The sequence below is a fragment of the Capricornis sumatraensis genome, chromosome 3 (genome assembly GCF_032405125.1).
Source record: "Capricornis sumatraensis isolate serow.1 chromosome 3, serow.2, whole genome shotgun sequence".
Classification (NCBI taxonomy): Eukaryota; Metazoa; Chordata; class Mammalia; order Artiodactyla; family Bovidae; genus Capricornis; species Capricornis sumatraensis.
The window spans coordinates 171687360-171711762 of NC_091071.1; the positions used below are offsets into that span (position 1 = coordinate 171687360).

At 49.0% G+C, this 24403-nt stretch overlaps 1 protein-coding gene across 4 annotated transcripts in view; it reads right to left on the bottom strand.

The window, feature by feature from the left end:
* MAN1C1 (mannosidase alpha class 1C member 1) overlaps window positions 1-24403 on the bottom strand; it is a 147731-nt gene that overhangs the window by 41894 nt on the left and 81434 nt on the right. The window contains exon 3 of one of the 4 annotated variants that reach the window (XM_068967323.1): window positions 19519-19549. The exons of the other annotated variants lie outside the window; for them this stretch is intronic. Coding sequence (XP_068823424.1) covers window positions 19519-19549 — 31 coding nt within the window. The remainder of the gene's footprint in view (window positions 1-19518; window positions 19550-24403) is intronic. 4 annotated transcript variants of the gene reach the window in all.

The window sequence follows — 24403 nt, forward strand, 5'->3', positions numbered from 1 at the left end:
TGTGGTGTTGGAGAAGACTCTTGAGAGTCCCTTGGACTGCAAGGAGATCCAGCCAGTCCACCCTAAAGGAAATAAGTCCTGAATATTCATTGGAAGGACTGATGCTGAAGCTGAAACTCCAATACCTGATGTCACCTGATGCGAAGAACTAACTCATTAGACAAGACCCTGATACTGGGAAAGATTGAAGGCAGGAGGAGAAGGGGACAACAGAGGATGAGGTGGTTGGATGGACATGAGTTTGAGTGAACTCCGGGAGAAGGTGATGGACAGGGAAGCCTGGTATGCTGCAACCCATGGGGTCACAAAGAGTTGGACATGGCTGAGCGACTGAATGAAACTGAGGTCTTCTGGCTGCATAAAATATTTTAGGGATGAGGACTTCCCCATTTTTATCAGGTCTGGGTTATTTATTTTCCTCCAGGAGGAATTTTTTCCTTGAAGCTTTCCATAATGATTAGTTCCTGGATTACATAAAGTTGTGTTCAGGGGCTGAATATTTCCAAGAAAAGGTTTCTTGGTGCCTCCGGAAGGACTAAAGATATTTTTAATGAAATATTCTTGGAATCCAACAGAATGTTCTTACGAGAAGCTGATTAATAAAAGGTGATCAGATCTGACTGTATCACTGCCCTTTTAAAAAGCTCTCAAAGCCTCTTGTTCTCCAAGTTCAAAGTCCTGGGCACAGTGTGCAGGGTGCCTGTGGTCCAGGCCTTGGCACCCTCCCTAGTCTCACCTCCCTTTTGCTCTCTTTGCACGTGATGCTCTGCCCAGAGCAGACCACTAGCAGCTCCCCAAATACCTTGCAGTGTCTGCTGATGCAAGCGCTGTGTCTTTCCTCAGGGTGTTCCAGAACCATGAAGCAGAGCTGACCGCCCCCTCCTTTGCAAGCCCGACTCGCTCTGCAGCAGGCGCCTCCATTACAGCGCGGTCCACCCTGCATCTGACATCTTTGCCCGTGAATCATCTTCACCCGTGAATCATCTTTGCCCGTGAATCCCGGAGGGCAGTGGCTGGGTCTGACTCTTCCCAGGAGCCCCAGCTTCCATCCTTAGGCCAGGCACCAAGAAGGCAAGAACAAATGGCTGCTGCCTGAATAAATGGCTGGCAGAAATACCCACAGCACTTTCTTAGGGATTTCCAAACATTTCACAAGCCCTTTTCGCCTCGGAGAAAACACAGTGCTCACAGCAGTGGCCAGTTATCCAAGGAAAGCACTGTCAGAGGGACTTGATGGGCAGCTGCTGACATCAGGGCCCTGGTGGAACTAATGGCTTCCTGCATCCTTCCCAAACACATGCCGCGCTTTGCAGCCACAGCCGGCTGGAGAACGCTCGCTGTGGCTGACCGCCGGATGTTTACTGCGACGAATGGCCAGACACGGTTCATTGAAGCAGCCTGCTGGACAGAGTTCCTCATTGGAAAACAGGGTGTGTTTAAAAATGTTAATGTTTTGTTTGTTTTTAAATAAGAGCTGGGGGTGCAGGCTGACCTGGAAACTGGTATTCAGACAATTCCCTGCAACAGTGCTGCGTAACAAGCTCTGAACTGCTTTCATCTCAGAACATCTCATAGAGAAGAAAAGGCAGATGGAGAAACTGGAACTCAGGGTGCTCACAGTTGTAACCAGACTTTTCAGACCATGTGACTTTACAGACTTGGTTTTAACTCAGCTTCATCCTTTCCCAGCTGTGTGATCATGGGCAACTGACTTAACCTCCCTGGGGCTCAGAAAAATGGGACAATGGGGCCTCCTTTTGAGGACAGTGGCCAGTTCAGATGGATGTATACCAGAGCACTCAGCAGGCGCTCAGTATCAGAGAATCTGATACCCCCAGCACACAGTAGGTGCTCTGTGCACAGGGCTTTTATCATAAGGCTCAGTTCTGGCAGAGGAAGGCATACCCTTGGCCCGGCAGGAAAGGATGGCACGGCCTACATGCCAAGCACGTAGGAACTGCGGGCTCTCAGGAAGGCAGGATCAAGCTGGGCAGGCACTCTGGCATTTTTAACACACTTCTTGCCTCAACAGGGAGAAGAGCAAAAGCCGGAGTCCTGCTGCTCACCCCAAGAGACCCTAGACCCAACCGCTGCTCTGGGTAGCTCCTGAGGGCAGACCCAGAGTCCCTCTATGGTCTGGCTCCTCCCTGCAAATCAGATGATTGCTCAGTACTGGCCCTTCACCTCCATGGGAAGGGTAAACATCCTTGTTTCATCAGCCTTGGTCTTATCCATGTAACCTTTTTTGGCATCACGGTGGGAAGGGAATTAAAATTGGCTCTGACTTTAGGCTCAGCCCTGAGACTTGCCAGTGGGATTAGTGGACATGGACTTGAACAGAGGTTTGAAATAAGCTCGCATGGGTGGACTTGCCCTCCTGCGTGGAATAATTTTTTGCATGGCATTATTTTGGAAATAGATGACTGATGTAATGCCCTTTCAGTCCTATTTCTTAATAGTCTTGGCATGTTTTCTATACTCTAGCTAGACTACAGACTCTATGAGGTCCACCTTTTCTCACCTTCCAGCCCTTTATTCTGTCTGCTTGGAAGTGCCTCCTCTAACCCAAAGTGTCTCCACAGATGGCCAAACCCAATGTCTACTTTAAGTCCTAGAGAAAATGCTGCTTCCTCCATGAAGACATCCCTGATTGCCCTACCTGGACTTGAGGTCATCCTCCTCTGAATTTTTATTAAAAGAACTGCTTTTCAACTTTCATCACAGAAATTTGTGTCCTTTTCTCAAGTCCCTCCCAGGCAGTGAGTGTCTTCAGGGCAGAATCTAAGCCTGCTTCACCGAAGCTGGCACAGGCCCTGGAGAGTAAAGGTGTCACTGAGATCTACTGAATGACGCCCTCCACCCACTGCCTCCACCTGGATGACAAAGACTCTGGAGAGCCAGGGCCCCTACCAGAGGCTGTGCCTAACATGGTGGCAGCTGTGGAAGGGGTTGGAGGGGGAGGGCAGAGACCAAGTCCATGAATCTCTGAAATCCTGGCCCAGGGTGGACACCCAACCAAAGTTCGCTTGTGGGATGTGGGATTCTCCTAAATGCCAACCACAGAGGTTAACAAGAACAGCTGTAGACAGCGCTCCGTGCTGGGCACAGTCTTAAATGTTTACACACATCTTTTTTAAGCCTTGTGAAAACTCTGTCATTGTCCCTCTTTGACAGGTAAAGATGGAAACTTCAAGAATTAAGTCACTTGCCCCAGGTTCATTCATTTACCCGAGAACACACTGTTGCGTCAGGCTGGGCCTGGTGCTGAGCACAGCAGGGAGTGGACAGTCCCGGTCCCCACCCTCAAGGAGCTGAAGGTCTGGTGGGGGAGAAAGACACCAGCCAGGTATCACATGATGGCACCGACTTACAAAGGATCGCATGCCGCTAACAGGAGCATGGCCAAGCCCTTGAGTTGAGGCCTGAAGGAAGCATGGGAGGGAAGAGGGGGTCGGGGCAGGCCAGGCAGATACACGGCAAGTAGAATGGAGCGGGGAAGTCTTGGCATGCTTGTGCAGCAGAGAGGAGGCATGGGTTGGTGAGAAAGAGGGAACATAGTGGGTGGCGAGGGGTGGTGGGCTGGACCACACAAGGCCTTGAGGGCTCAGGAAGCCTCCTGTGGATGGCTTAGGGACCCCAGCTGCCTGGTGTTTTAAAGCGACACATAAACAGTTGTGTGAAGAGTGTCTTTGAGGGGGACCCAGTGGGGACCCCAGGTAGAATAATCCTGGGAGTGGGTGAGTAGGAGGGAGGCAGGGAGCACCTGGGCCTGTGCTTTGAGACCCCCTGAAGCACCCTCCAGCGGGTGGGAGGCTATTTACCAGTCCAGGGTAAGGAGAATTAACCAAGAGCACACGGCAGCATCAGCCAGTCACCTCACTTCAGCCCTGTTGTGGGGAGCCTCCAGCTGCCCTCTGAAAGCACCAGGGCCCCCCCAGGCCCACGGATGCAAGGTCACAATGTCATCTTGTATATACATGGTGGCCACACAGAGCTATGCATTGATCATGGCAAACACAGCCTGCAGGCCAGAGCCAAGAGGCACAGATGCAAGGCTCTGATAACAAGATGAATGATGACTCCTGGAAAGAGGAAAAGCAAGGAAATCAAAGAGGCCCTATTCACCCCAAGAAGCATAAAGAGGCGGCAGAGGCAGTGCCGGGAGAGCCTGGTACAGAGCTGTGCCCCAGCCGAAGGCCCCTGCGGTCGCTGGGACGGCTGAGCTGCAGGGAACGGGCTGAGCCCTGGAGCCCCACTCACTAGCTGCCTCAGTTTCCTCATCTGTACAATGGAGCAACCACACCTCCACCCTGCAGAGCCACCCTGAGGGTCCTAGATCATACCGCTTCCAATCCACGGCCAGCCTCGACTGAACCTGTGTGGAAGCAGACGGGGCATTCTTTCTTTAAACAGCCTCCCAACAACCCTCTGAGGAGGGTGCAACTGTGTCGCTCTTCATCAAGTGGGGAAATTGAGGCTGAGACAGGTCATGGAAGATTCCCAAGGCTGATGAATGGGGAGCCAGGATTCAACTCAGTCTGTCTGCCTCAGAGACTCCACATTTCATTGCCGGGTCATCTTGCTTCTGTGCAATTTCTGGAAACTTGGCCAGGTTCAGAGGGCCTGAGAGGGTCCGAGGGAGGTGCCCACAGCCACAAGACCCCCAGGCCATCTCCTCAGGGCTTGGCGGCACCTGCCACCTGTGGGAGGGAGCAGTGCCTGTGTGAAAGCAGCTGGTGCCTCCCTGTAGAAGTCTGCCGTGATGCTCAGAAAAGCCTCCACAAAGCCTTCCCAGACCTCCTCGAGGGAGTGACGCTTTCTCCCTGCACCATTCTGGGGCCCACTGCTGATCACCTGACCAGACCAACTCTAGGAGTGTCCCTGTCGGTCTGTCTCTCTAACGAGCAGGAGCCTGGAAGGCAGAGATCCTGCCATATTCATCTTGAGACCGTCTACGACGGCTTCCCTGGTGGCTCAGACGGTAAAGAATCCGCCTGCAATGCAGGAGACCTGGTATCAATCCCTGGGTCGGGAAGGTCCCCCGGAAAAGGAAATGGCAACCCACTCCAGTATTCTTGCCTGGAGAATTTTATGGACAGAGGCTACAGTCCATGGGGTCACAAAGAGTCGGACATGACTGAGCGACTCACACACACACACACACACACACACACACACACACACTCACACTCACACTCACACAGTCACACCAGGTGTGCTCAGGAGGGTCTGAGTCAACATATACAGAATTAACCTGGAGAGAGAACTGAGGAGGAGCCCAGCAGCCATGCGCAGGGGCCAGACCAGCTGGCCCTCTTCCCATCAGGTCCATGACGGCCCCACCTGATTCACCCTCAGCATCCAGGGAAGAGGAGGGGGCTGGCTCCCTCTCCTCCACAGATACCTGAGACCTTCCCTTTCCTTAATCCATAGACCCCTTTCAGAATCTGCTAGAAGCCACCCCAACCCCTCCCCTTTACTAAATGGACACTCGTATGCATTTTACACAGACAGTAGCACAGGCTTCCCACGGGCAGACCTATCTGGGCTGACCACCTAAGCGAGATGGGGGACCCTCTGGGCAGACTTTTATTTACTACAAAGGATGAGGTGAGGTATTTATTTTGGAGTCAGGGAGATGTAGAAACAACTCCTACCTTACTATTTCTAGCTGTGTGATTTCTGGTTAGCTGGTTTACCCACATGAACCTCAACATCCTCATCTGTGAAATGAGGATAATGTCAAGTAATGGACATTATTCGAGAGACTGCACTAATAGGTGAACGGGGAAGTTTGGTTTTTTTTTTTCCTTTGAATAAGAAATAAGAAAATCAGCTGCAGTAGGTGCCTCTGAGTTACCTTTCACTTGATTGTATTTGATTTCTTTTAATAGGCAGCAGTGATAATGGAAAAAGCATAGGCTTCTAATCCAAATGTTTGAGCCTTGGCTCTGTGTATTACCAGCTATGTGACCACAACCAGATTCCTTAACCTCTCTGAGCCACGAGTCTGCATTTGTCCAAAGGGACTAATAACATCCCCCTTGAAGATGTGGGTGGCTTGGATGTGGCACAGAGTCTGGCAGAAAGAGGGAGCAGGAGGGCAAGGGTCTGTGCATGAACTGAACAGGGAGAGCTCCTCACCCACCTGCCCACGTGTACCCACTTCTCATTCCTGGTGCGACAGCCCTGAGCATGCTTCCTGGGTGAGGACTGCTTCTGTTTTAGATCTGGAGCCCAACGCAATTCACAAATGCAGCAGACGTGCTGTGGCCCAGAAGACAACTCCCTCTGCTTCAGAGAAAACACACAGTTCAATTTCCCAAAGATCGAACCCGGGAGCCTTTCAAGGCTTTCCCAGCGAGAGAAGTTCTCGGAATTCTCAGGCACCACCCTCATGCGACTAAACAATTAAAGCCCAAGTATTTGTCATTCTCAGCAAAGGTTTGCGAGAATGAGTGAGAAAATGAGAAAGAAAAAAAAAGAAAAATATGATTTCAGTGGCACAGTTTTCAGAAATATATGGTAATCCATTTTTGTCAATCCACGGAAGGCACAGCTCAAATCATTAAAAAGCCATCGTACTTAATCATGCATGGAGAAGGCTGGGCTGTGACTCTCAGATCATTTTCAAATGGTTTCAGGTTAACTTTCAAAAACTGACAGGCAAGCAGGCAGGGGATTATGACAGATGATAATCTGAAGAATTTCTGGTTCTGGTTCTCAGAGGATGAGGGATTTATTTGAGAGAAAATTGCCACCCAGACCTCAGCATGATGGCAACGGTGAGGGAGGGTCCAGGATGGATCAGCCGTGACCTCTGCCCTCAGGGAGTCTGCAGCTGCTTTCTCAGAAAGACAGCAAGTTCAGAGCAAACTATTAAGTAAGCAAATAATTGTGATGCATTGCGACAGGGGCTAATAAAAGGCAGAAGCTGACCCAGTGGTTAAGTCTCAGCTGTGAGCGTACAGACCTGGGTTTGGGATTCGTCTTTGCCACCCACTCTGTGACCTCATGCAGGTTCCTGAATCTCTCAGTCTTGGGTTCCTTATCTATAAAAAGGGATGGCCAGCTCATAGGCTCAGGAGGTTATGACTGAGCTCATTCCTATAAATCCTTTCACATGGTGCCTGGTACATACTGAGCTCTCCGGTCAAGGCTGGCAAAGCAGCTAACTCTGTGGAAGGAAGCCTCCCGGGTAAACTCTGATTGGGATCAGGAAGGATAAGTGGGAGTCTGCAGGGACAAGGGGTGGAGGAAGGATGTTCCAGGCAGAAGGCACAGAACATGCAAAGGCCCTGAGGTGAGAGGTTGGCCAGGGAGGGGCACAGGGCATGTGGGGAGCAGGATGAGGGAGGGAGTGCTGCAAGGGGGTCCTCCTGTGAAGGTCAGTGACTGCCAGGCTGAGGCGTTCAGTCTTTACTGAAGGCGGGGGCAGTGTCTGCGACCTCTGCGACCTCAGGGACAGGGACATCCTGTGTCTTCTTCCAGGTTTTAGTGCCTGTTGGTGACCTGTTGAATTCTCAGGGACCACCTCCCATCAAACTCGACCCAGGCCTTTGTGTAAGAAAAACGCCCTCTATTAGGCCCAGTAGTGGTCATGCTTCCCCTCCTCAGGGCAGAGCCGTTGTGGGGGAGCCACCATCCAGTCAGGAACCGCGTTTCCCCCTTTTCCCCTCCTCTGACCCAGTTCTGGCCAGTGGAATACAGTTACATACAGACTGGGCCCTGGCCCGTGAGACCTGCTGTGGGATCCTCCGAGGCTGAGGTGACCTTGAGAGCCACAATCTGAAGATGATGGAGCCCCTGTCACCCTGTCCCTGAGGGGGACCGTGATGGGTGGGGCTCCCTCCTCCTGCCATTTGACTTTACACAAGCAAGCAATAAATGTCTGTTCCCAATCCATACAACGATCTCCGGGTTTATCTGTGACAGCAGCTCGCATTACCTTAAATAAATACACCCATCACATAGCATGACCATGGGCTGTTATTTTGCCTCTCTGAGCCTCAGTTTCTCTAATGCAGAGTGTCGTGAAGGGCTAATAAGATGACAGACGTGAGGGAACGCATTGCTGGTGTTGCAGCTTCAAATCGCTCCGAGAGCCTGCAGGGCAGGGCCCTCTGTCCGATTCCTGCTGCAGCGGGGGTGGGGGGGGGGGCGGTGTGCACGCAGCTATGCGCTAGGAGATGCTCCGGGCAAGGGGTCCAGATCCAGCAGCAGATCCTGACCTGGACTGGAGACCCTCACTCCGGGCTTCAGTTCTGCCCCTTGGCAGAGATGCTCCTCAAACGGCTGAGGGAGGGGGCTGGGGCCTGGCTTCTGTCTCTTGGCTTCTGCTCCCCTGGGAAGCAGTCAGCCCAGCCTCCCTGATGATAACTTGTTCCAGCCTCTCACAACTCATTAGCAGGAAATTGCATGCCCTGCCAGGAAGATGCACGTCTGATTTTTCAGACATGTCAGGTAGACACTGTTATCAAAACCTTGTCATGTCTCTGCACAGCCCCACATCCTTCTTTGAGGTCCTCCTGGCAGGCTCTGTGCTCAGGGCACATGCTTGCTATCTTGGGAGATTGAAGAGCCTCGTTCAGTTGAGCATTCCGCCAGCCAGCTTGCAAGGAAGGGGCTCGGGACGGAAGCCTGTGTCGGTGGCCGAGGCTCACACTTCACCCTGCCTCTAAGCCATCCTGCACCCCCAGCCCAGGACTGATGCTGAGACCCACAGAGGAGACAGGAGGAAGGCCTGAGTGGTCTGTGATGTGGTGAGCTGGATCCAGCCAAAGACAACTTCACCAGGATCCGGTCATTACATGTCCTTTTGCGGACAGGGTTTCCTCTCCCACAGGCTGGAAGTAGGGATGGAGAATGCCCCACCCCCAGCGTCTGGAGCCCGAAGTTGGGGCAGGGCCACCTCATCCTGTACACACGGCCCCGTGGCCCCGTGCTCAGGCAGTGGGTGCAGACACTGACCTCCTCCACCTTCCGAGCCCTCACCTTTGCCTGCTGCCCACTGGCCGGCGCCAGTGGAAGGCATGTGAAGAGCTCTCAGATCACCTGATGGGTGATCATTATCGCCCTGGGCTTGGCTCTAAGGAGAGACAGAGAAGAAGCAATGACAAGGACAAAAAGCATCCATCTCCACAGTCTTTTCACACAATAATGAACCTGTCTGAGCCGTATATCCTCTTTGAGGAATACACTTATCCTTATTCCACTGAGGAGGAAACTGAAGCTCATGGAGATTCAACGACTGGTGCTCAGGGTAACCCAGCTAACGCACCAGGCAGTAATCTGAGCTGTGCCCTGTGAATGTCTCATAATAAACACAGTCACTTGCTTAGAAGGTCCTACATATCGAGCGCTAGACCAAGCATTTGGTCAGTTCTCCAGCTGAGGTCATATGATCTCCATTTCCAGGTGATCTATGGAGGCTCAGAGAGGTTAAACAACTTGTCCAAGGTCACACGGCAAGCAAGCAGTAGCCACAGCCTTAATGGCTACAGTGGTGCTCTCTCCCTACACCAGCGGCCTCACCAGCAAGAAGGGGACCACCAGGGGAGGGCAGCAAAAGAGGGAGGCTACCGGATCCTACCAGGCAAAAAAGCAGCAGACGGAACTGCACACGTGCTGATCACCACTCCATTAAAACCCGAGGGGCATGGATCGGACAGGGGGCGATCTGGTAGACAGCTGGGTGGGCGTCTCAGCGTGAGGCAGGGCCCGGCAACTTCTGCTAGCTCATGGTCTCTCTTGGCTGAGTTTTCCTTGTAAGGATGGCTGAAGGTCAAAGTGAATAGGGGCCAGGTGGGCACAGGTGTGGTGGCTCCTCGGCTCCTTGGCCCCGGCAGCAGGGGGTCCTCCCTCCCTCTCCCAGGTGCAGGAGCCGCCTGGCCAGGTAACCTCTCCACCCCACCGCATGCCAGACAGCCTTCAGTCTCAGGCAGAGATCCCAGCCAACCAGCGCCCACTGCGCTGAGCACGTGGAGCTTGAAACAGCGAGACTGGCAGGAGAGGGGCCGAGCAGCTGCGACAGCTCAGGCAGTGCGTGTCTGTGGTCCCCCATCCCGGAGGCCAAGGCCAACGAGCGGGTCTCCAATTACCTTCTAAGAGGCCCTCTGCGATGTAGCCTCCGCCCTCCGGGCAGCTCATTACCCACCTCTCCTTTCATGCTCCAGTCACTCTCAGGGCAGCACACAGGACTGCCAAACCTCCTCCCAGGCTGTCCTTTCTGCCCAGAATGTCCCCACCTCCGCCTGCCTATTCTTCAGCCCTGGAACACACGTCTGTTGTTCTCAGTTGCCCTGAATCCACCCTCCAGCTTTCAGACTGCTATACATCTTAAACTTCTGTTCAAGCGAACACTTCAGTAGAATCCTTCCAGAACTCCTGCTGGAAGGCAAGGTGGGGTGGAGAAGGAGGGTGGGGAAGGGGAGAAGGGCGAGACAGGGGAGGGGAGGGGGCCCGAGGGTACCCGGCCTTCTCTAAGCTGCCTCTGCAACAGCTCCGGGCTCTCTGTGCCTTAGCACATGCTGCACCCTCCGCCCAGGAGGCGATTCCACTCTCCCCTGTCTGAGCGGCCCCAGCTCACGTCGCAGGGCCCAGCTGGTTACTCCCCACTCTGCGGTGCTACGGAAGTAGGCTCCTTCCTCTTTATTTTCTGCACTGCATATGTCACAATGACGTGTGGGCCCTTTAAGGAGAACTCTTTAGGGGTGAGGGACTTGGCCAACTCATCTTTGCATCTCTTTTGTCAGCCCAGAATTGGCCTGGAAATGCCTCATGAGTGAACGAATGAACCTCCTTCTCTAAGACCTCAAGAGGCCTAATTCCCCTCTTCCTGCTGGGCCTTCTTCTCCAGTCATGAGAGGAACAAGCTGTGCCCTTTGTCTTCAGACCACGTTGGTATTGACCAGAGCTGGGTTTTAATGGTGCTTTGACAAAAGGCAGCACCCACGTTCATTTTCCTTGGCTAATTATATTTCCCAATTGAAATGCTTATCTCTGGGCTGATGTTAAAGACATCATCAGTTTCCAGAATGGATTCAAAGGAGGTGAGAAGCAAGAAAACAATTAAGCTAACTTCTGATTGAATCAAATAATTAAGTAGATTAAATCGGCTGTTTGTGATCTACAGCCCAGCCCAAGCCTGGGGGAGTGCATTTCTCTATCGGAGAGATTATTTCTGATTGTTTTAGAGATGGAGAGCCTTTCTTCTGAGTAGTATGTAAAGGACTGACTCCTTCAACTGAATGCAAAATCAGAGTGGCAGGACCCCAGCTTTCTGGTTTAGGTAAAGTATTCTGGGTTTAGGGAAAGAAAGCCTGAAGCAGGGAGGGGCGCACTCTGTTTCAGAGCCACACGGGGACACTCGTGGCACGAGGGCTGCATTGCTGCCTTGGTTCCTCACTTCTCCCTGTATGCATGCCCTCTGCCCTCTGAGCAGGCTTTCCTGCCCTGTCCTCTTATTCGGGGCTCAGGCACGTGGCTAACTTTGGCCAGTGACAGCCAACGTGGTGCAAGCAGAGGCCTGGAGAAACACCTGCGTGGCCATCACTGTGAGAACATTCTGGGACTAGACCCTGAAAAGGAGAGACATGTGGAGCAGAGCTGAGTTGACCAGTTGTCCCAGCCAAGGTTTCCTAGGACAGTTCACAGTCAGCTGTCCTGCTTGAGACGAGCAGAGTCACTCAGCTGACCCAATCTGGAGCTGCTAAGCCCTGAAGGCTCCCAGGCTAAATAAAAGCTTAGTGTTACATACCAGTGAGGTCTGCAAGTATGTGTTATACAGTGTCATTGGAGGGCTAGATTATCCCTCAGCCTGGGATGATCTCTTCTCCAGCCCCAACCTTTAGAAGGTCCCCTCTACCCTCAGTTCAGCATCACTTAGAACCCTGATAGGTGACTAGTAAATATTCGGTTGGGCAAAAAGTTCATTCAGTTAGTGAATATGTTGTTCAATAAAGTTCTTGGTGAAAACGAAAAATGTCTTTTGTTTTTACTTTAAACTGAATGAACTTTTTGGCAGACCCAATATTTACACAAAAACTCATTTGATCTTTACAAAGGCTCCTGGGTGGTTGTCAGGACAGGGATCATTTGCCCCATTTTATAGACGATGGTGTGAAGGCTCCAAGCAATTAGAAGAGCAAGGGATTATGGTTACGGAGAGTAGGTTGGATGAATACATTAGCCTCTATTTCTATCCCTACCCTGAAACTCCACTAAAACAACAGTATAAAATTTTTTTTTAAGATATCAATTTAGAAGGACAAAAGAGAGGAGAGGCAACAGCAACAATCTTGGCCTCTGCTAAAGAGAGAGATGTGTAACACTGAATTAGCAAAGCCGGGAAAGCAGAATCTATGCCAAGATGCTGAAAGCACATGTATCAGGCCTATACCAGAGAACCTCACAGGGTCTGGAATTGGTGGCAAGACCAGGCATCTCTGGAAGGATTTATCGAAAGTCATCTTAAAAGGCAGTAAGACCTGTTTTCTCCTACATCTACCCAGCCAAGAAAAGGTCTTCCTCTCATCCCAGCAGAAAACTAGGGGTTGAGTCTTGAGAGGGGGTAAGCTAGAGGGTCTCTGGACCGTGGGAGACCCGGTGGAGGTGGGGACAGCATCCTGAGAGCATGGGGGTTTGGGACTGCCCCACTTTGTCCCCTAGCACTTCTGCCTACCTGGTTCTCATCAAACAGAAGCCCAGAGTCCACTCTCAGAGAAGAGAATGGAAACATCTCAGCAGACGCTGAGCAGCCACAGAAGGCAAAGACCTTTATCTAGAGTTCCCTGTTGCCTCACCCTGCAGTGAGGTATCAGCCAACAAAACTCACTCACCACATTGGAGCCCCAACCACCTTCTTTCCTGGCCCCCACTTAACAGGCACACAGCCAAGGGTCCCTAAACATTTTAGGGAAAACTCCCATGTGCGATAGACATACATATACTCAAATGAACAGGAAAAGCATATTTAGAGGACACAGACTCTGCAGGAAGGAGAAAACTACAAAAAAAAAAAAAAATCATATCCTTAGAGAGACAAAAGGAAATGTTGCACCCATGAGATAAGAACAGGATGCTCAAAAAAGAACATTCACAAAGCAAAACAACTCTTGGAAATTAATACACAGTCTGACATATTTCTTGACATAGCCAAGAAATAAAAGCCCTACAGAAGAGCTGGATAATAAACTTGAGGAAATTTCCCAGAGTAGAACCAAAGAGAGAGACGAGGATGGGGAACAACTGAACAGTGCTGGTGGGGATGAAGAAAGGTGCATTCACTTTGAAAAAACCAGTTTGGCAGCTCCTTACAAAGTTAACCATACACTTAATACATGACCCAACAGTTCCACTCCTGGGTATACACACACCTACACAAAAACTTGTACATGATATGCAAAATAGCATTATTTGTAATATCCCCAAATTGGAAACCACCCAAATATTCATCAGTTGGTGAATGGAAAAAACCAGCTATGGAACAGTCATACAGTGGAATGCTACTCACCAATAAAGAAGTGCAAACCGCTACACATACAACAATGTGCAAGAAGCTTAAGACATAATGTTAGGTGAAAGCACACGACACCAAGACTACACTCTACGGTTCTATGTATAAGAGACTCTAGAAGGTTCCAACTAAACCAGAGTGACAGGAAGCAGATCAGTGACTATCTGGGCCAGAAGTTGAAGAAGGATCAACTGCAGAGCGGGGTGAGAGAACGTTCAGAGGACAAAATATTCTGTATTGTGATTTTCAGTTCAGCTCAGTTTAGTTGCTCAGTCGTGTCCAACTCTTTGTGACCCCATGGACTGCAGCACGCCAGGCTTCCCTGTCCATCACCAACTCCTGGAGCTTGCTTAAACTCATGTCCATTGAGTCAGTGATGCTACCCAACCATCTTGTCCTCTGCTGTTCCCTTCTCCTCCTGCCTTCAGTCTTTCCCAGCAGCAGGGTCTTTTCCAACGTGTCAGTTCTTTGCATCAGGCGGCCAAAGTATTGGAGCTTCAGCTTCAGCATCAGTCCTTCCAATGAACATTCAGGACTGATTTCCTTTAGGATGGACTGGTTGAGGATCGTCATTTTGGTAATGGTTAAAAGCACTTCTCAAGATGCACTGAATTTTGAGAATTTTTGTTATTCTCTTATAAATAGAATCATAGAGTGTGTACTCTTGTGTCATGTTCTTTCACTTAACAATGGAATTTTTAAGTACACTTAAAACTGGGTGTATTTTATTGTAAAAAATTATACATCAATGTAGTTGATTTGAAAGTAAAAAAAGAGAGTAACTGACTCAACTGGGGTTTAAATCAAGGAGACTTCATGGAGAAGGCAGAGTATAAGCCTGGATTTTAAAAATGAACTTGAGAGACATATAGAAGAAAAGAGGAGTGGCCTGTCAAGAAGAGCAAATCATGTAGGTATGGCTGAAACTGCTAGTGCTCCCCTAACGTGCATTCTATCTTGATGTCTATAGAAACAGAAACTGCAATTTTCTCTGAGCACGTGGCCGTAAGAATAAAGACCACATTCCCCAGCCTCCCTTGCAACTAGGTGTAGGCATGCACACAGGTTCCAACTTGTACTGTAACTTGGGGATATAAGTGGAAGAAACTTGGGGATGTAAGTAGAAGTGGGGTACGCACCTTCTGGAGAGTGTGTTTAAAGTGAAGGGACATTGCTTCTCTCCCCCCTTTTCTCCTACTGCTGGCAGAAGTGTGGGCATGATGCCCAGAGCCAGAGCAGCTGCCTTGGACAACACTGGACTGAATGCTTGTGTGTCTCCAAACTTCATGCCAAAACCCTAACCCTCAATGTGGTGGCATTTGGAGATGAGGCTTTCAGGAAGTAATTAGGGTTAGATGAGGTCATGAGAGTGGAACCATCTGATGGGATTAGAGCTCCTATAGAGAGCTTGTGCATTCTCTCTCTCTCTCTCCCTACCAACCCTCTCTTGCTCCTGTTCCTGCTCCGTAAGTCCACAGAGAAGTCATTTGAGATGTAAGCACACAGCAAGATGGTGGCTGCCTACAAACCAAGAGAAGATGCCTCAGAATCAAACCCACCTTAGCTGCACTTTAATCCTGGGCTTCCCAGCCTCCAGAGCACTGAGAAATAAATTTCTGTCGCTTAAGCCATCCGGCCTGCGGTATTTTGTTTCAGCACCTTGAGCAGACAAATACACACAAGACAGACTACGTGTTTGCTTCCTGAGGACAGGGCCTGAGCCCCCCTCAACACCCCCATAACCCTTGCACCTAGCTGCAGAAGACTTGTGGGATCTCAGGTATTTGCTGAAGCAAAGAATGAAAGGTTGATGTTGCAGAAATCTGAGGTTTCACAGCCAGAATCTGCCCGTCTTTTTGGTGAACAGGTCCCCAAGTTGCTTTCAGGGGTGCCTCCTCTTCTCTCTCACCCCTAGTTCATGTCCTTCTTCATGGAGTGGGACTGTTTAGACCCCCAGCGATGGGAATGAGTGATCTAGACCCCAGCCAACCCATACCTTTCATCCCTTTGGACCTAAGGATACGTTAGGGACAGACAGAACCATGGGCCCCATTAGAGCTAATCTTGGGACTTCAAGTGAACAATCAAAAAAGTGGCTCTTTTATACCATACACAAATTGAGTGGATGGAAGATAAAGTAGCTGCAGCCAAATTGTTACCATTAAGGAACAGCCAATCTGAGGCTAAAGCCAACTGAGAGAAAGTAGAGCACAGAGACAGAGGGGAATGGGAGCCCTGGTGACCTCATTTGATGCCTGGATCAAGCTGTGCCTGAAGTCCATCCAATCCTAGTGATTTAAACTAAGTCATCTAGTAAATGTCCTTGGGGGTTAAACCAAATGGGCTTCAGTCTTTATCGCTTACAACCCAGAGAGTGTATACTGAAAATTGACCTTAAGGGTCAATGTCGCCTTTAAAATATGTCATCTTGGGAGCCTCTTGGGAGCCGTGCTCCCATCTAAAAAGGGGGCCAGGGCACTACCAGGCTGTTGCATTAATTCTACTTCCTCTCAAGCATAGCTGACTCCGAGAACTCCAACAAGGCCTTGTTGATTCTACCCGGTATGTGACACTGTAAACCAATCTCACGTTATCAGCATTGCAAAAATTCCCCTATAAAAACACAGGAGTCTAAAATGTTAATCTGGGAATCAGTGGACATTTATCTTCTTTTGGATCGGTATAATTTCCTTGCATTTTTTTTTATCTGCTTTCTGAGCCACCTCATTTATCTAAGCTTTCAAAAGCTCATGCAAAACACATAATGTACTTCAGCTACAAAAATCAATGCTTGAGGATGTGTTTTTTTACCAGGATTGCTACAGAAATTTTTCCTGTTGCTTTTCAGAGCCCTCACTACCAAAATTTTTATTCATGAATAAGAGCAAGAATAGTCTCACTTATAAACAAAGCTTTTCCCTAATTATCAAGTAAAGGGGAAACGGTAATTTTAAAAAATAATTCTTTTTTTAAAATATGTTTTTGAAGAGGAGGAGATTCATATTAGTTTGGGCTTCAAACAACCCTCCCCTACCCCTCACCCTCACCAAGACTGACTTTAATTAAAGACCATTTACCCTGGGAATGGATTGCTTGCTGCAATTTGTACCAAAGAGACACATTTGCAGACAAATGGATTGCAGTTCTTAGACTTTGCTCAAACGACAAAAGGAGCGGTTATGTTCCCTCATTACTTCCTCACTCTGAAGAACTCTATTAAGAGAATAATTTGAACGGTCTCTCTGCTACTCTGCATTTTAAAGTGTGATCTATTTCAATGCCACCAACATTTTCCCCCTTTAAAAATAATGAGTGATATTTAAGGAAAAATGCCAGCTGGGTGTCTATTTGAGGAGGGGCTCGTAGGAAACGTGAAGGTTTACATAATTACCTCTGAAGCCCCAGAGGCTCGCAAGTGCACGGGTAACCTGTAGCTTTGTTTTGTGGCTGCAAATAGCAGACAGAGCCGGTCCTAGAGCACAGGAGGAGACTAATCGAATTCCCACGCTCGCTCTGAACACCTTGTTCTATTTTCCGTTTCCTGGCTGCCCAGTGCCAGAGGGGTTTCAGCGGGGCTGTGTAACTCTGCAGCCATGGAGTTTAAATGGAACTATCAGCCCTAACGCTTCCTGACTCATCTGTGGTCTGAAAACATGCCCCTGGATCTGCTGAAGGAAGCCCAGGCTGTATGGAGGTCACTGGTATTGTATTAAAACAAGCCCGGGGGTGCCTTCTCCATGACCCTATAAACACCTGCGTCCTATGTTATAATGTTCCATGCATCTGTTATCCTAAGGGACTGAGGGTGGGTGCCTTGAAGACAGGGGCTAGCCTATCTCCTCAGGGCTTAGCTCAGTACCTGGCACACAGTGGGGCTCACTGAATGCAGCGTGAGTGACTGAGGAGAACATGTCCTTTAGGCCTGTCCAGTTGGAGCTGAGCTCAGCACCAACACTGATTGGGTACCTGGGCAATTCATCCCAAATCCAGGAAAGGCCTGTCTAGTCCTTGGCCTGCAATGATGGGAACTGGCCTTCCTCCTCTCAGTCTGATCCATGCGCTATTTGATTTTAGAGATTTTAGAACAGGAAGGAATCTGAGTGTGGTCAACTGCAAAAACATTCCCAATTCTTCACCCTTCCCTGCACCCATGTCTTTGGTGATGTGATTTAGCAGATGACTTCAGTCCATCTCCTCACCCCTTTGTCCAGGCTGGCCTTTTAACCTGCTTAGCCAACAGAATATGAAGGAAGTAATGGTGTACCTTGTAAGCATGGGTCTTAAGAGGATATGCATGCTTCCACCTTTCTTTTGGACACCTGTCTCTGTCAAGAGAAGTCTAGGTCCGTATGCAGCCAAGTTAGGTAATCCACCCAAATCCATCTGAGACCAAAGGGCTCCCAAGTGACTTAGCAACTGACTACAGATTCATGAATTAGCCTAGCCAAGACCCATAGACTGGTGAGAAATAATAAATAGTTTTGTTTTAAATCACTAAGTTTCAGGATGGTTTGTCCTACAGCAGTAGCTGACTGGTACATGGAGCTCAGCATTCCAAACAAATGGGCACCCTGAAGCCCAGAAAGGGGAGAGAACTTTCCGAAAACCACGAATGCCAGTGACAAGAATCCATGAATGGGAGCCACTCACTCGGGGCCCTTCCGACTACACCAAACACTGGTCTTTGTTTAAGTACCCATTTCTTTTCATCTTTCTAAGTCATCAGCCCTCAGGTTCTGAACAAAGGACAGGGGCAGGCACATGAAGATCACCCAGCAGCCATGAAGAGGCCAAATACATGTCATTAGTTTCCATCTCACTACCTCCGAAGTTCTAGAATCATACTCCCAGGAAGCCATTAGGTTCCCACACATGTAACCATGTGTGTTGCAGTGAAAATCAACCATAGTGGCCTTTCCCGAATTTGTAAAAAATTACAGAAATCAATAGAACTTTTAATGTCAATAGTCATTTATAAAAGGAACTTAGAATAGCATTTGGCACACAGTTAAGTGTTCAATAAATGTAAGTTATTATTATTGTTAAATTCTCCTCTCATATTTCTTCTTAAACCTCTGGCACCTGCTACCATGTGTCAGCTAGCAGGCAAAATGCAGGAATGACAATACCCACAGCTAACACTCTTTGAGCACCTTGCAGCCCTTCTACACGTCATTGACGTTACTCTTCACCCTTCTTTGAGGTACCAACCCCCTCTTACAGATGAGGAAACTGAGGTTCAGGGAGATGAATTCATCCAAGGTTAATAAAGTTAGAAAGTGGCTACACTCACACCTCAGTTGTCTGACGCAAGCCTGGGGCAGCGCAGATCATGACATGATTATTCTTTATTTTTTCTTGTGCTTAGCCTAGAGGAGAGACTGAACGAAAGTACAGAATAAATAAATATATTTTAAGAATTCAAAGAAAAAAATGTCTCCCTGCCCCATCCTAAGGAGGGCTGAAAATAAAGAGATTGACAAGGGACTTCCCTTGTGGCCCAGTGGCTAAGACTCCACCTGCCAATGCAGGGGACACCGGTTTGACTCTGGGGTCCAGGAAGATCCCACATGCCATGGGGAAACTAAGCCTGTGTGCCGTAACTACTGAGCCCAAGCTCTAGAGCCCTCTGCCACAACTGCTGAGCACATGGGCTGCAGCTACTGAAGCTTGTGGGCTCTGGGCCCATTCTCTGCAACAGGAGAAGCCATCAAGACGAGAAGCCCACACCCTGCAACTAGAGAGTAGCCTTCACTCGCAGCAACTAGAGAAAACTTGCACTCAGCAATGAAGACCCAGTGCAGCAAAAAAAAAAAAGAGAGAGAGAAAGAGGGAGAGACAATGTTAAGTACCGGTGAGGGTGCAAAGCAACGGGAACTCTCACGCACTCTTTCTCCACCGCCTCCCCACACTCCCTCCTCCCCCACCAAATCCCAGGCTCTCACACTTGAAACCGAGAGGGCAGGGCAGCAACCATGTCTGATTGACCGACACAATTAAACAGCCCTCCAGAGCTGTGGTGAAGAGCATGGGCTTCAGATCTGGATGGGTGGGGTGGACAAGAACTATCTGTGAGCCCCTAGAGTGTTAGGCTTGATCTGTACTGTTCTTTTCCATGGGACTCACTCATCGCGTCTTCATACTTTATTGAGCACCTACTACACGCCAACACAGAGGCCTTGAAGCTGCTCCTGTTATGATCGCAATATAGAAAGGTGGCCCTGTTGGGCTTTTCTAAATTCAGCCAGCCTGCTTGATCTCTGGTTTCCTCCTCTACACGCTGCCTCAGGTCCCTAAGTGTCCTTCGTCTCTGGGAAAGGAGAAAAAAACACCTATAATCCAAGCCTCTCCATCTTAGGAATAACCAAAGCAGCAGGGAGACCATCTATACTGGCCTTTCATGTCTCAGATCAGGAAAACTGTACCCTGCCTGGAACATGGAAGCCTAGGATTTTCTCTGGGCAAGGGTGCTGCCATGGATTGAATGTTTGTGCCTCCCCGAATGTCATGTGTTGAAATCCTAATGCCCAGCATGGTGGTGTTAGGAGGTTAGGCCTCTGGGAGGAGGTGTTTAGGTAACGAGGGTGGGGCCCTCACAAATGGGACTGGACTCCAGAGAGCTCTCTTGCCCCTTTCACCCTGTGAAGACACGGTGAGGAGACAGTCGTTTATGAGCCAGGAAGCCAGCCCTCAAGGAGGCAATTAATCTGCCAGCACCTTGATCGTGATTCCAGCCTCCAGAATCGTGCAAAAGAAAGGTTTGTTCTTTAAGCCACCCACTCTGTAGTATTTTTGTTATAGTTGACCAAGACGGGTGCTATTTTGTGGGGGCAGTATGACCTTGCACCCCACCAGCCCGCCCTTGCTTAGTGCTGCGTGACAATTCAGTTCAGCAGGTCCTGGATTCCCGCGCGGCAATGCACATTGGCTAGGTCACATCTGGGAAGATTTGTGGGTTTCCAAGTTCCTAAGCTCAGGAAAATGCAAGTGTCCAAATTCCAGGTGATGCTGACTGAGTAAGAAATCTACTAGGGACTTTCTCAGATACTTTCCAAGACAGTGGCTCTTTGGTACTGTCTTGGGATTGAACTCCCCACCCCCTAGGTCCTAAGATCACATATGCAGTTGTCTAACACACAAGGACAGATGAATGGATAAAGAAGTTGTGTACCTATATACAAGGGAATACTGCTCAGCCATAAAAAAGAACAAATCTGATTCAGTTCCAGTGAGGTGGATGAACCCAGAGCCTGTTAAACAGAGTGAAGTAAGTCAGAAAAAAAACAAATAATGTCTGTAGGATCTCTATAGGAATAGAGACTCAGACATGGAGAAGAGCTCGTGGACACAGTGGCGGAAGGAGAGGGCAGGATGAATTGAGAGTTTAGCATTGAAACATACACATTACCATATGTAAAACAGGCAGCTAGTAGGATGTTGCTATATAACACTGGGAGCTCAACCTGGTGCTCTGTGACAACCTAGAGGGGTGGGATGGGGTGGGGGTGGGAAGGAGGTTCAGTGGGGAGGGGGCACATGTATACTTATGGTTGCTCATGTTGTCGTAAAACAATTATCCCCCCACCCCCAAAAATACTGTCATATGATTCTTGTTTAATCCTTCTAACTCTAATCCTTTTCTTCTAATTAAGAAAGTATTATCGATCCTCTAAGCATAATATAATTACATAAGATTTGAGAAGAACTGTCTTTGTTTTAATACTGTTTTATCATTATTTTGTTAACTATACTGTCTAACAAAATTACTTGCTGTTGTTCAGTCGCTAAGTCATGCCTGACTCTTTGTGATCCCATGGACTGCAGCACGCCAGGCTCCCCTGTCCTCCACTATCTCCCAGAGTTTGCTCAAATTCATGTCCATTGAGTCAGTGATGCTATATAATCATCTTATCCTCTGCCGCCCCCTTGTCCTTTTCCCTTCAATCTTTCCCGGGATCAGGGTCTTTTCCAATGAGTAAGCTCTTTGCATCAGGTGGCCAAAGTATTGGAGCTTCAGCTTCAGTGTCAGGCCTTCCAATGAATATTTAGGGCTGATTTCCTTTAGAATTGACTGGCTTGATCTCCTTGCACTCCAAGGGACTCTCAAGAGTCTTCTCCAGCACCACAATTTGAAAGCATCAGTTCTTTGACACTCAGCCTTCTTTGCAGTCCAACTCTCACATCCATACATGACTACTGGGAAAACCATAGCTTTGACTATACAGACCTTTGTTGGCAAAGTGATGTCTCTGCTTTTTAACATGCTGTCTAGGTTTGCCACAGCTTTCCTTCCAAGGAGCAAGCATCTTCTAATTTCATGGCTGCAGTCACTGCAGTCTGCAGTGATTTTGGAGCCCAAGAAAATAAAATCTGTCACTGCTCCCACTTTCTCCCCATCTATTTGCCATGAAGTGATGAGACTAGATGCCATGGTCTTAGTTTTCTGAATGTTGAGTTTCAGGCCAGCTTTTTCACTCTCCTCTTTCACCCTCATCAAGAGGGTCTTTAGTTCCTCTTAGCTTTCTGCCATTAGAGTGATGACATCTGCAAATCTAAGGTTGTAGATATTTCTGCCAGCAATCTTGATTCTAGCTTGTGATTCAACCAGCCTGGCATTTCGCATGATGTACTCTGCAGTTCTTGGTTGCTAAACTTTATGGGGGGGAGTATGTCACTCCTAACAGTAGTCTCCAACCCTTGTGGCAGCAGGGATAGGTTACGTGGAAGACAATTTTTCCATGGACTGTGGGCAGGGGTGGGTGGTTTCTGGATGATTCTCATAAGGAGCATGCAACCCAGACCGCTCACACGTGCAGTTGACAAGGGCTCATGCTCCTATGAGAGTCTAATGCTGTCACTGATCTGACAGGAGACAGAGCTTAGGCAGTAATGGGAGTGATGGGGAGTGGCTGTAAATACAGATGAAGTTTCTCACTCGCCTGCTGCTCACCTCCTGCGGTACGGCCTGCTTCTTAACAGGCCACAGACCAATATCAGTCTGCAGCCTCCGGGGGGTTGGGCATCCTTGACTTAAAACATAAGTGGAATTGAACTCAACGGGGGAGAAGGCACTAACTTCATAACCCTAACCCTTTAAGGATGGTCAGGGTTAGGAAATAGTCTCCCCATTTGAAGGGCTTCCCTGGTGGCTCAGCTGGTAAAGAATCTGCCTGCAATGCAGGAGACCCCGATGCAATTCCTGGGTCAGGAAGATGGGAGAAGGTAGAAGGGATAGGCCCTGGAGAAGGGATAGGCTACCCACTCCAGGATTCTTGTGTTTCCCTGGTGGCTCAGCTGGTAAAGAATCTGCCTGCAATGCGGGAGACCTGGGTTTGATCCCGGGGTTGGGAAGATCCCCTAGAGGAGGGCATGGCAACCCACTCTAGTATTCTTGCCTGGAGAATCCCTATGGACAGAGAAGCCTGGTGGGCTACATGGGGTTGCAAAGGGTCAGACCCGACTGAGCACCTAAGCATGGCACAGCCCTCCCCTTTTTACAGATGGGGACACTGGGGTCTAAGAAGTAAATTCCTGGCCAAGCACAGGCTTCCTGCCTGACTCAATCTAGTGTTCCTTCTACTATATATCTCAAAAATAAGGTAGGGTGGGGAGCAGAGAGGTGGGGAGAGAGGGGTAGAGTATTACAGCTCTCTTGTTTTTACTACGTTAGGTGTTTTCATGTGTTATCACCATAACCAGGTGAGGTGATATTGCGCCCATTTTACAGATGAGGAAACAAATTCAGGAAAGCTGACTGATTTCCCCAAAGTAATGACAGCAACAAATGGCAAAGCAAAATCCAAACCCAGGTTTTGAATCTGTGCAGCAGCAGGCAAAGGCCTACTTTCTAGAAACAGAGTTTATTGGGTTCCCAGTCTGGTGAGCAACAAGTTAGCAGGATGTGAAAATGCACGGTTCAGGCACTGACTTCTAAAAGCAGCTCTCAGGTGGTAGGTTAGAACTGCTTGAGGCTGGACAGTCTCGGGAATATGAGCTGGCCTCTCAAAGGAACCACCTGGAAAGAAATGAGTCACTTATGTTATTCTAGTAGATATGTTTTTTAAAAACATGTAAGTTTTGAGGTCAAATAAAATAAGACCATCAGCCTGGAAGGACGAAAGGCTGTCGAGAGTTTCAGCTCCAGTATATCTTGTTATCTCAGGCCACGCTCTTAGGATTCTGCCCCAAAATACTTATTTTGGCTGTACACCCTCATCTCTTCTGTGCTGTGGGGCAAATCTGTGTTCCTGGCCCTGGGAAACAGGAAGAATCGGAGGTCTGCAGCATAGCTGTCAACAATGCCTGGACGCCTTTTCCATAAGTCAAGCTCTGGCCCACCCATCTGCAACATCTGAGGCTTCACAGTGGTAAAGAATCTGCCTGCTGAGCAGGAGATGTAGGTTCGATCCCTGGGTCGGGATGATCCTGCGGAGGAGGAAACAGGAACCCACTCCAGTATTCTTGCCTGAAAAATCCCATGGACAGAGGAGCCTGGTGGGCTACCACGGGGTCATAAAGAGTTAGACACAACTTGGTGACTGAGCACACACACAGCGCTTCACAGAGAAATGAACAGAAACAGCTTCTCTTTAATAGTTGATCTGAGATTTCTGATGTGGTCCATTGCAATCACCCGCAGACAGGAAAGGCAAGCTGAGTGCCTGCCCTGGGGGCAGGGGCTGGAGGTCTTTTCCTTTCCACTCCCAGCACTTGTTTCCTAACATCTGCTTCTTAACAGTGTGCAGCTGTCTTCCCCGTGAGACACGAGCTGTGTCAGGCCAGGACCCAGAGCTAGTTTCTCTCTGAAATCTCCAGCATCTAATCCAATATTTGGAACCCTGTAGGAGTCCCACCACCATGGCTCGTGGAATAAACAGACGAATGAAT